The 12,803-nt window shown below is 45.0% G+C and overlaps 1 protein-coding gene across 6 annotated transcripts; it reads right to left on the bottom strand.

Moving 5' to 3' along the window:
• Window positions 1-3,467: 3,467 nt before the first annotated feature.
• On the bottom strand, window positions 3,468-12,038 carry LOC133476932 (sodium/calcium exchanger 1-like). Of its 6 annotated transcripts, XM_061770979.1 has the most exons (11): window positions 11,866-12,030; window positions 7,113-8,870; window positions 6,836-6,942; window positions 6,013-6,033; window positions 5,841-5,858; window positions 5,756-5,770; window positions 5,549-5,617; window positions 5,349-5,470; window positions 5,116-5,215; window positions 4,769-5,050; window positions 3,468-4,678 (listed from the first exon to the last, which is right to left on the bottom strand). In XM_061770979.1, the coding sequence occupies exons 2-11, from the start codon at window positions 8,840-8,842 to the stop codon at window positions 4,302-4,304; spliced, it is 2,841 nt and encodes a 946-aa protein (XP_061626963.1). In that variant the 5' UTR covers window positions 8,843-8,870; window positions 11,866-12,030; the 3' UTR covers window positions 3,468-4,301. The 6 variants fall into 6 exon arrangements, with proteins under 6 accessions (XP_061626963.1, XP_061626960.1, XP_061626964.1 ...); XM_061770976.1 differs by having other exon boundaries at window positions 5,549-5,770; window positions 11,866-12,038; XM_061770980.1 differs by lacking the exon at window positions 5,756-5,770 and having other exon boundaries at window positions 11,866-12,032.
• Between the last annotated feature and the right edge of the window lie 765 nt (window positions 12,039-12,803).

Below are 12,803 nucleotides of genomic sequence, written 5' to 3'. Positions count from 1 at the left end.
ATCTTCCTCCCCACCACCAGAGTTATCTTACACACCACAATCCTATGCTGTCTAGTCACACTCTCCCCAACCACTACCTTACAGTCGGTAACCTCCTTCAGATGACGTCGTCTGCACAAGATGTAATCCACCTGCGTGCTTCTACCTCTGCTCTTGTAGGTCACCCTATGTTCCTGCTTCTTCTGGAAAAAAGTGTTCACTGCAGCCATTTCCATCCTTATTGCAAAGTCTACCACCATCTGTCCCTCCAAGTTTCTTTCCTGGATGCCGTACTTACCCATCACTTCTTCATCACCCCTGTTTCCTTCACCAACATGTCCATTAAAATCTGCACCAATCACGACTCTCTCTCTGTCTGGGATGCTCAGAACTACTTCGTCGAGCTCCTTCCAGAATTTCTCTTTCACCTCTAGGTCACATCCTACCTGTGGGGCATAGCCACTAATCACATTATACACACACAATATCAGAATCAAAATCATCTTTATTTGCCAAGTATGTATGACATCCTGCATTAGTAGCTGTGCTAAGCTGCTTCTTACAACCTGGTGGGAGTTTCAATGTACTGTGGTGTGACTCCAAATCCATCCATCCATTTTCTGAGCTGCTTCTCCTCACTAGGGTCGCGGGCGTGCTGGAGCCTATCCCAGCTGTCATCGGGCAGGAGGCGGGGTACACCCTGAACTGGTTGCCAGCCAATCGCAGGGCACATAGAAACAAACAACCATTCGCACTCACAGTCATGCCTACGGGCAATTTAGAGTCTCCAATTAATGCATGTTTTAGGCATGTGGGAGGAAACCGGAGTGCCCAGAGAAAAGCCATGCAGGCACGGGGAGAACATGCAAACTCCACACAGGCGGGGCCGGGGATTGAACCCGGGTCCTCAGAACTGTGAGGCTGACGCTCTAACCAGTCGTCCACCGTGCCACCCGTGACTCCAAATGTTTTTTGAAATTAGACGTTGTGTTCTTATAGCTTGACTTGCCAGTACATACTGTACAACATCAATTCCAATGAAGTTGGGACATTGTGTTAAACATAAATAAAAACAGAATACGATGATTTTCAAATCATGTTCGACCTATATTTCATTGAATACACTACAAAGACAAGATATTTAATGTTCAAACTGATAAACGTTATTGTTTTTAGCAAATAATCATTAACTTAGAATTTTATGGCTGCAACACGTTCCAAAAAAGCTGGCACAAGGTCATGTTTACCACTGTTTATCATCTTTTCTTTTAACAACATTCAATAAACGTTTGTGAACTGAGGACACCAATTGTTGAAGCTTTGTAGGTGGAATTCTTTCCCATCCTTGCTTGATGTACAGCTTCAGCTCTTCAACAGTCCGGGGTCTCTGTTGTCGTATTTTACGCTTCATAATGCGCCACACATTTTCAATGGGAGACAGGTCTGGACTGCAGGCAGGCCAGTCTAGTACCTGCACTCTTTTACCACGAAGCCACGCTGTTGTAACACGTGCAGAATGTGGTTTGGCATTGTCTTGCTGAAATAAGCAGGGGCGTCCATGAAAAAGACGTTGCTTGGATGGCAGCATGTTTCTCCAAAATCTGTATGTACCTTTCAGCATTAATGGTGCATTCACAGATGTGTAAGTTACCCATGCCATTGGCACTAACACAGCCCCGTACCATCACAGATCCGTCCATAACAGCGTCCATGCGTCTTTTCCTCTTTGGCCCGGAGGACACGACATCCACAATTTCCAAAAACAATTTGAAATGTGGACTCGTCGGACCACAGAACACTTTTCCACTTTGCATCAGTCCATCTTGGATGAGCTCGGGCCCAGAGAAGCCGGTGGCGTTTCTGGGTGTTGTTGATAAATGGCTTTTGCTTTGCATAGTAGAGTTTCAGGTTGCACTTACGGATGTAGCCCCGAACTGTATTTACTGACCTTGGTTTCCTGAAGTGTTCCTGGTGATATCCTTTACACATTGTTGTCGGTTTTTGATGCAGTGCCGCCTGAGGGATCGAAGGTCACGGGCATTCAATGTCGGTTTTCGGCCTCGCCGCTTACATGCAGTGATTTCTTCAGATTCTCTGAACCTTTTGATGATATTATGGACCGTTAGAGGATGAAATCCCGAAATTCCTTGCAATTGTACGTTGAGGAACATTGTCCTTAAACTGTTCAACTATTTTCTCACACACTTGTTCAAAAGAGGTGAACCCCGCTCCATCTTTGCTTGTGAATGACTGAGCAATTCAGGGAAGCTCCTTTTATACACAATCATGGCACCCACCTGTTCCCAATGAGCCTGTTCACCTATGGGATGTTCCGAACAGGTGTTTGATGAGCATTCCTCAACTTGCCACCTGTCCCAGCTTTTTTGGAACGTGTTGCAGCCATAAAATTCTAAGTTAATGATTATTTGCTAAAAACAATAAAGTTTATCCGTTTGAACATTAAATAGCTTGTCTTTGTAGTCTATTCAATTAAATATAGGTTGAACATGATTTGCAAATCATTGTAATCTGTTTTTATTTATGTTTAACACAACGTCCCAACTTCATTGGAATTGGGGTTGTACAACGGACCTTAATATTGTCCTCTTTAGCAGACAGAAACTCAAAATAGTGATTGTATTTCCAGCTTCTGAATGCCAAACTCTCGTCCCCCTCCATTTTGTTTGCACCTCTGGCTGCTTGGGTACACGTGAGTTGATTATCTGCTACGTCAGATGACGTCACTCTCCCAGAGGGCCTCGTTTATAAATATTTGGCCTTTATTCGATATTGTAATTATTCGTTGTGTGCATTTTAGTTAGGAATAATAAAGAATATAGTGTGTTTCCTTTGTTTTGTTAGTCATTACTAAAACAAAGGCTGAAATTGATCTACACTTTAGACACGCACCTCGACTGAATCAAGTGTCTTGGTTATTGAATTTCCTCACATTGTCAAATGTCAATATCTGTAGATGACTAAGTAGCAGTAGTAGTAAATAGGATGTGTTAAAATCCATAGCATTTCAAAATCTGAATCTTAAGAACAAAAAAATAACTATTGTGGCAAAAACCAAAGTAACTGTAATCTGACTACTCTTATATAAAAAGTAACACGTTAGATTACTTATGACGTCATCGGGCTGCATTTCTGGAGTAATGCGTACTTTGTCACACCTTACCGGCATCACTGCTGATGGCACAGATACAGTATACGTCATAGATATGCTTCCATAATTACTGTTGTAGCATTACTTGTAGTCAAATATTTAGACTGTTAACTATTGTTCTGCTGTGCTTCACACTCCTATTCCCCTTGTTCGCTCTGTCTGTCCCTTAAAACCCTTTTCTGTCTGGCTGCATTTTCAATAAACATCATAAAAAATTAAAAATAAGCAGAGAGAGTATTTCAAACTCACCTGTTGCACAGCAGAACTGTTCCAGCACAAAGGCATACAGATACACCATTTTGCATCAACGAGAACAGGATACAAATTGAATACTGATTTATTATTTGACCACAAATCAAATCAACACAAAAAAATGATTGATTGCTCTTGCGCTTGACATGGATGGGCATGTGAAAAGGTCTCTTTCAAAAAAAAAAAAAAAAAAAAAAGTGCCAACATTTATCCAGTAAATTGAAATGACAAACGTGTTTACATTAATTTTGTGGATGGATGATTACGAGTTAATCATGATTTTATCCATCCATCCATCCATCCATCCATCCATTTTCTGAGCCGCTTATCCTCGGAAGGGTCGCGGGAGTGCTGGAGCCTATCCCAGCTATCATCGGGCAGGAGGCGGGGTACACCCCGAACTGGTTGCCAGCCAATCGCAGGGCACACATAAACAAACAATCATTCGCACTCACATTCACACTTAGGGGCAATTTAGAGACTTCAATTACCCTAGCATGCATGTTTTTCTGGGGGGGGGATGTGGGAGGAAACTGGAGTGCCCGGAGAAAACCCACGCAGGCACGGGGAGAACATGCAAACTCCACATAGCCGGATTTGAACCCTGGTCCTCAGAACTGTGAGGCAGATGCATAATTTGGAAAAACCACCAGAATTCCACATGAATGAAGACGGAAGAACGTTCTTCCATTGTGGCGTCATTTCCGTGGATCAACGTCCGTCCGTCCGTGTGTTCCTGGAGGTGGCCTTCTTGCTGCAGACATGATATCATTCCGACAAGAGAGGTGCGTGCATGTGGGAACAGGAATCAAAAAAGGCGAAGGTGATGGGACCCGACTTGTTTGGAGTCCACGTGACGATGGTCCGATACCTCAGGATGTACAAACAGCCGAAGGCAGCGTCAGAAGCCGCGGATGTGGCAGTAGGCCTCGAGCGAGGACAGGAAGATGTACATCAACCACAGGCTGAAGAACAAGCCGGCAGTCGCCGTCTTAGCGAGCGGCGGTCCGCCCAGTTCTCCACCGATCTCGGGTCGGCGCCGGTACATGAGGACGGCGATGCAGATGAAGGCGAAGATGGTGAAGAGGGTGACTGAGAAAGCTAGCGTTCCCGGGTCCACCCTGAACACCTGGTTTTTGGAGTAGTGATAAATGGCAGCGATGGACCAGGCCACACCGATGCCCAGGAACACGTTGACGGCATTGCTTCCCGTCACATTGCCGATAGAGGCGTCGGCGTACTGGTCCTGGCTGGCGGCCGCCTTGCTAGCGAAGGTATCTGAGGAAGACACGAGATTCCGTGAAGGCGTCACACCTCGGCCACGCTTCACACGCCACTGTCACGCTTCGCAGGTGGGCGGCAACCTACCAGGTACTGATGTGCCCAGTGCAACAAACACCACAGCTGTGACCGAGTCCTTCAGACCCACCGTGCAGCCGAAGTGCGATGCCAGGTCCCCGATGACCGCCGTCAGGATGCCGATAACCACGATCGAGACCACGAAGCACGCCCAGCCGTTCCAGTAGTCAGTGGGTGGGACCAACACGAACAGAAGCTTCCAGAAGACGGTCAGGAAATGCAGGACGTAGTCCAGAGCGGAGGGCAACTTCTTTCCACCTCCACTGCCGCTGTCGTCGTTGTCGCCGCCGCCTAGACACGAAAAAGACGAGCCCAACTTTCAGACTGGACCACTTCATCTGCTTCAAGTTGTTTACCTGCGCTGACTGTGATGGCCTCCACAAATTGTTCTCGCCACGACGTCGTTTCCACCAGCACGGCCAGTCTTGTCTTCTTCAGCACCTTGTCCACTGCGCTCTGACACACGTGCAAAGATGCCGCGATCGTGTCAAGACGCACAAACAAGTGTCTGACATGAACTACCTCAGAGTCAGCTGAGTGATTTATGTGTTCAGACGTCACACATGAGAAGATTTTGTTAAGGTGACACCTTAAACTCGTACGACTCCTCAATGACGACTTCCAGTTTGACGTGTTCGCCCAACATCGGTCGACCCATCCGTGCGACGCGCCGCTCCTCTTCCTCCTTTGTCCCCAAGTCCTCAGCTCCCTCTGACAGACACACATGTGCACTGAAAAGTCCCCGGAGGGATGGACATGCCGGGGGACATGCAGCAGGAAATGCTGTACCTGAGATGCTAACAATGGAAGAGGGGTTCGGTTGTTCTTGCGGTTGTAGCTTTCTGTAGACGTCTTTGCCTGTCCGATGGTGACAAGGAAGTGAGAAAAGGTGAGGATGTTGTGATAAAAAGGAAGAGAAAAAGGAGTCAGGTTCATGTAGCGTTGCGGCCGGTCCGGGGGCCGCTACCAAGCAGCCAGGGTTGAAAGCGCTCTTACCGAACAATTGCTTGTCTGTCAAAACAAAACATGATATCACTCATCATGGGACAAAATGTCCTTCCTTTTTTATTCTTTTACCCACCTGTTCGCATGAATCCACCTAAAAAGAAAAGAAAGTGGGGGAAAAAAACGGTTTAGCTTCATTTTCAGCAAAGCTTTAAAAAAAAAAAAAAAATTAAAAAAAAACTACAAAAAAACTTCCAAAACATTTTAAAAAGAAAAAAAAAAGAAATGCAAAAGGAAAGGTATCTTACCAACTTCTCGAAGCAGCACAGCTAAAGTTGTCGTCCGCAAACAGGAAAGAAAACAGGCATGAACTTAAAAGGCTGAAGGTTTGACACAAAAAAACAAAGATGGTTGCCGGCAAAAGACCAAACATTTGGATGTTTTTGTCTCCGGTAGTTGGAGCCGCTCTAGTACGACAACAGACAGTCAATTGACAGAGAACACTTTGGAGACAGAAAGACATTGACAAAAACAAAAACAGTCACTGAGCAATAAAGAGTTGCTAGTTATCTGGTACAGATATGCCGGTACAGTTATTTATTTTTTTTGACAATTGTGCAAAACGATGCAGAGTCCTCTAGCACTTTGAATGACTAATATTGCAATAGTCCTAGTAATAGTAGTAATAGTAATAAAAGTGACCTAAATTGTTTCAATTCTCCTAAAACACTCCCTAAGAGTTACCTTAACACTCCTATTTCTAGTGAAAGTCTTTCTGTGATATTGATCTCCTGCCCAGCAACTGTTCGAGATGCGTTCAAGAGTAGCTCAGAAAAATGTGCTATGACATGTTAAAAAGGATGTAAACCATTTAAGCCCTGTGAAAGTGTGGAGGACAGAGGAGAAAGATTCAATTAAAAAAGAAAAGAAAAACAAATCTTCATAACTTTACAAAAGCCCAGCCCACCAATGGTACACCATTCCAACTTAGCATCTTATTTCAATTTGGTAGAACATTGATGGATGAGTTGTGCTTTGATATTGCTCTGCACTGGTGCAAAGCTGTGAGGTTAGCGGAGGTGGTTAGTGGACAAGGGGCAAGGTCAGAGGTGAGAAAGGCAACACTCCCACCTTTCCTTTGGCTCATCTCCAGAAGTCGCGGCTCGTCCATCTGCACCAAAAAGCTTTTGTTCTTCTCGTACTCTTCGTCATCGATGATGTTGATTTGCAGCGTTTTACTGAAACACAAACAGGAAGAGGATAACATTACGTTGTAAAGAAGAAACCCAGCGACTGATTGGTCAGTGAATTAGGTCGAGGGTCGGGCTTAAGAGGAACACACCATCAGCCGAGTCAAGTGTGGTCTCATCTCCTTACCCGGAAAGCGTCACACACAATTTCTACTCACCAGATCTCATCGTTGTCAAACTCCAGGACACCGTGAGTGTCTTCGAAGTCTTCACCGCCACCTTTGGCGGTCCCCTCGATGGTTCTGTACGGCACGGCCACAGCTCCCCGAGCCCCCGCGGTCCGGACCACTCTGACCTCCATCACGCCGACGCTCTCACTCACGGTCACCGTGGGCTCCTCGAAGGTGAAGATGCCCGCGTGGTCGTCGTCAAAGATGGTGACTGTGGCTGTGCAGAGCAAACCCAAACCCGCTGGGCTGTCGCTGTCCGTCGCCGCTCCGCTGGCGGCGGACAGGACCCTCACGCCGCTCAAGTGGACCAGGAAGTGCTCCTCCTCCTCAAAGATGTCATCGTCGATGATGTTGATTCGGATTTCCTTTTGTGTCTCGCCGGCTCTGAACACCACCGTTCCCTTTGTGAAGCCAAAGTCTGAACCGGCTTTAGCGGTGCCATCTTGCGTCTGAAAGTCGACAGCAACGGTTGTGCTCAGATCTCCTCCTCGACACAAATTCAGCGCAACGCTGCCGCAGTTCTCTAAGCACTGGTAGACCGCTGGCTGGAAGAACACCTTAGCGGACCGGTCATTTTCTGACATCTGAGATGTTAATTCGCACCGAGTGACTCTCTGGTTGAGGTCGGCGGCCCACTCCTTTTTCGGGATGCTGTCGGTCCCTGTCGTGATCTGCGAGGCATGGCAGCAGTAGAACGCACAACTCTTCTCCTGCTGTGTTAAACCGCGGCAGGTGGCTAGCTTCATTAGCTGCTGCGTCTCCTTATCGGGATACTTCAGTTTCAACTCCTTCGCCATCCCCGCCTGGCCGTCTTCTGCTGGCACCTCAACGCCCAGCTCGGCATCAAACGGCTCCCGGTCGCAGGCCGGTTTTTTGACGTTGGCTTTGGAGGGAAGCTCCGGCTCACCCTCGGTTTCGATGATCACCCCCCTGCGCTTCCCAGCTCGGTAACGCTTGTACACGTACTTGTAGAACAGGAGGCGCCGGTCAGCCACGTACGCAAAGCTGACACAAACGGGAAAGAAGAAGAGGGTCAGGAGCCCCTCCCAAATCTCCACGATGCCCGGAGAGAAGTAGGCCAGGATGAGGTAGAGCCACGTGTAGGCAAAGACGCTCCAGGTGGCCGTGACGAAAAAAACTCGGAGGTGCTTGACCCTGCGGGTCTCTCCGTCGGGAATGACATAAACGCAAAGGCCGATGATGACGAACATGTTAAAGGCGGCGCTTCCCACGATGGTGTTGGGCCCCAGTTCGCCGGCGTCAAAGTTATGACCGCAAATCTCGACGACAGAGAGCAGGATTTCCGGAGCGGACGAACCCAGCGCCATGAGAGTCAGGTTAGACACGGTCTCGTTCCAGATGCGCACGGTGGTTGTGAACTTCGTCCCGTTGGCTTTTTTTACAGTGATCTGTCGCTCCTGGGATGTGATGACCTCGATGGACGCCATAAAGCGGTCGGCAATGATGGAAACACCCAGAAACATGTACGCCAAGCCCACAAAATAAATGGTGGCCCTGGCTATGCGGTCCGGGAGGCCGGGGTCCTTCGGCCGCCACTGCGACAAGATGACGCCGTCCTTGCAGTCGGCGCTGCCGCCACATTTACTGTTGTTGTGCAGCGTGTTGTTCCAGGAGGCGGCGACGGCCCCCACTGACACAACTTTAGCCAACATGAGGCTCAACAAAACAAGTGATGATGACGTTCCGGCTCGGTGCATGGCGAGACGTTAGCGCTCCTCTGCTAGCCTGCCGGATGCAAAGTCCCGTTAGGGTCGCTCATGTATATTAGAGAAATCATTCATTATTTTATTAATTATGCTATGAGAGCAGACTTATGTAAATAAAAAAAAATATATATATATAGATATATATATATATAATATCTATATTAAATTAATATCCACATATTATGTGCTGCATTTATATATTTAATACATTTTAATTCCATATTTATTTATCAAAACAAATTTGATCAACAAGTGCATTGAACCTCGGAAAACTCGGGGGCTGATCAAAAATTTTGCATCATCAAAGCCAATCATCAAGGGTGGGGGGTGGGTTTGGGGCTTAGTTTATCGGCCCTTCGAAACCAATCGAAAGTACGTTTTCAGTTATTCTATGAAAATGCTATTGTAGCGGACATGCACGCCGCAACTTTGAGGCGCCACAGAGACTCGCGACCACTTGAGAAACCTACTCCTCCACGCTGCCCTGCTGTGAGACGACGACTAGGACAGGGCCCGGTGTACGTCATGTTGGCCTTGACCTAATTAACAGCTTCCCGTCAAATCTTGATTCCTGTCTTCAAAAGACCCCTTCCCGGACCAAATGGTTGGGGAAGACTATGTGGTTAATATTCACCCATGCGCGTGAGGCTCCACCCACTGGCGTTGAGAGGAACTGCAAGCACCAGAACTTGTGGACGTGCCTTTTATGTTTGTTAACGGAAGATAAAATGTCTCTCTGTAGAACTATTCCAAATGTATGCCTTGGTGTCTGTGTCCCCATTCTCACTTTGACAGGTCCTCTGCATGATTCTGAAAGCTGTTCATGATTTGAAATCAAACTGTACGAAATGTTGTATTGAACAATAAGCAACCCATCTGCCATGACCAAAGTTTAAACAATGATTCTATGCGTGAGAGTACAAAGTTGGGAGTGTTTGAGATTATTATTTTAAAACCTATTTACTCAAATTTGTAGACAGGATTCAGGCTGGTGGGCGTGGTCTTCTCCAAGTTGGCACTCCCTCTTCCTACGCCCCGCCCCGCCCCACCCCTAGGGTATTTAACTCTAAACTCACACCTTTCTCAGAGTTGGGGAGAACTCGAGTTGAGGCTTCTTTTTCCTTCTCCTTATACCTGTGCTGGGAGCTCATCAGCTGGGTGGCCTCCTCATTGGAGTCCGGCTGTGTTTGATTATACTGATTGGACTTGATTTGGAAAGCCACACCCCTGTCTATATAAGACCTTACAGCTCACAGTGCATGTCAGAGCAAAGGAGAATGATGAGGTCAAAGGAACTGCCTGAAGAGCTCAGAGACAGAAGCCACTGTGCTCTTAGGAACCTTAAGTGGAGCAGAGATTTCTTTGGAACTTTGGCCATATCTGTGCGTTGCCCCAATTCTGTCTCTGAGCTCTTCAGGCAGTTCCTTTGACCTCATGATTCTCATTTGCTCTGACATGCACTGTGAGCTGTAAGGTCTTATATAGACAGCGGTGTGGCGTTCCTAATCAAGTCCAATCAGTATAATTAAACACAGCTGGACTCCAATGAAGGTATAGAACCATTTTAAGGATGATCAGAAGAAATGGACAGCACCCGAGTTAAATATAAGTGTCACAGCAAAGGGTCTGAATACTTATGGCTGTGTGATATTTCAGTTTTTCTTTTTTAATAAATCTGCAGAAATTTCAACAATTACGTTTTCTTTCTGGGAATATGGGGTGCTGTTTGTACATTAATAAGGAAAAAATGAACTTAAATGATTTTAACAAATGGCTGCAATATAACAAAGAGTGAACATTTTAAGGGGGTCCGAAAACTTTCCGTACCCTCTTTATATATATATATATAAACTAGAACAGGATACAAATTGAACATTGATTATTTGACATCAAATCAACACACACTTTCAGCACTATGTTGTCACTTATCATATTATCTTGTAGTAGAACAGTAAATTGCACATATAGTATATAGTCTTTCAACACACTGTATTGTCAAATCTAAAGTAATCAAAATTCATGACTTGAGTCCACACCTCTGATGATCAAAGTTTATCATGTACCTTTTGTACTTTCTCAAGGTATTGAATCAATGGCAAGTGGATTGTTCTGGTTGTCTTAGAGGACGTTTGGCATCTCATCGTGAGCAGGCTTCAATAGTTCATGCAACAAGGCTGAGTTAGGACAGACTAGCCTGACTTAGCTTTGTTACATGAATTGATGAGGTCAGCATAGATGAGAGGACAAACATCTTCTAAGACAACCAGAACAGTACAATTGCTATCGATTCAATACCCTAAGAACAAAATGACCTGGATGCGCGAGACTGAAAAAGCCTAAAAATGGCAGTTTTAAACGTACACGTTAGAATAAATAGTTCAGAGCAGCTGATAAAGAAGATATGCACATTTGCAGTATTACAAAGTTTGGACTAGGGATGCAACTAATGATTGTTTTAATAACCTATTAATATGTGGATTATTTTTTTCAGTTAATTGAGGAATTGGATAAAAAAAAGGATCATTTTCATACCTTTTTCAAAAATAGGACATTATGAGATTATTTTATTATTTTCAAATTGACAGTGCAGAAATGATTATTTATTATTAATATAATATGATTCCGTTTCTAGTTTGGTCCGACACCCATAGGAAAATCGGCAAAAATGTTGATCAGTTTTTTTTCAAAATAATTAGCAGAAGATTGCAAATGTTGAAGTTAATAACACAAACTTAATAATCATTCTGCTTTCATGGAGGACGGGAATTTACTGTTGCGTGGGTGAAATTGCGAGGATTTGGACAATTTCAAGTTCAACAAGTCCTCTAAATGATTAACTGATTATCAAAATAGTTGATTAAGTTGATCGATTAGTTGTCAATTAATCAATTCATTGTTGCGCCTCTAGTTTGGAAATCTTGGGTTTAGTTCACCTTAAGACTGTACTGGTGTTACCACAGTATTTTTGTATTGTAATCTTTTTTTTTTTTTTTGATTGGGTTGGGCTAACTTACCTTCCAAATCTTTCAGGATTTTTGTTGAAAAAGCTAAACAAAAGTAAAAATGCAAAAAAAATAAAACAAAACAACTTTCACAAAACCATGAGCGGAGTTGTCATAGATGAAGACAATATGTGACGAAGGCGACAAGCTGAAGAAAACGGACGCAGCAATGACTCATCACACTGGGATGTCATTTGGCGGAGAGGTGGGGCCAAGAGGGACTTCCCACCCTTATTCGTCAGTCCCAGATGAAATAGTGGCAATAAAAAAAAAAAAAATCTCCTCTGTGTCATCAAGTATTGGGTGGGTGGGGGGAAGAAATGATTAAGAATTAGCGGTAAAACAAAATAATGCTGCTTTGTAAACACAGTGTCGGCTTCAAAGACGATGCTAAAGTCTTTGCTAACCCTGGGGGGCACAGTGTCCGGCGTGTGGAGTGGAGGGGTGAAGGGGGTGGGCGGGGGTGTGATAGTGATAAGCGCTCCTAAGTGAGGAGATAAAGTTCTAAAGACGGCTGCCAAGCGAGGAGCTTATCAGCTAGCCGAGACCAAAGAAGGTAGCAAACACGCTGTTTGGTGATGCCAACAACTCACATGGTCAGGGTGACGTTTGAGCGACCTTCACCGACCTTCACTGAGCTCAAACATCACAACAGGAAGTTGTTTTCTTCATTAAAAGTGTAATTTAGGATGTTATCTGTGCAATATTCAATGTGCTTGGAACCCTGTGCAATACTACTAATTACAGCACAATTCTATTCTTTATCCACTTGCATCAAATACGCTCGAAGAGGCACTGCTTTCAATCTCATTGTACATGTGTATAGTGAGAATAAAAGCCAATCTATTATATTCTTTATTTTCAGAAGGATTTTGTGATTCTCAGGTTATTTCATTTGAAAAAGTTGAACATGTCGATTCAAGTGTCAGCCAATCAAAGTTGTCGATCCA

This window comes from Phyllopteryx taeniolatus, chromosome 4, assembly GCF_024500385.1.
Source record: "Phyllopteryx taeniolatus isolate TA_2022b chromosome 4, UOR_Ptae_1.2, whole genome shotgun sequence".
Taxonomy (NCBI): Eukaryota; Metazoa; Chordata; class Actinopteri; order Syngnathiformes; family Syngnathidae; genus Phyllopteryx; species Phyllopteryx taeniolatus.
This window is presented reverse-complemented; position numbering and strand designations above follow the sequence as displayed.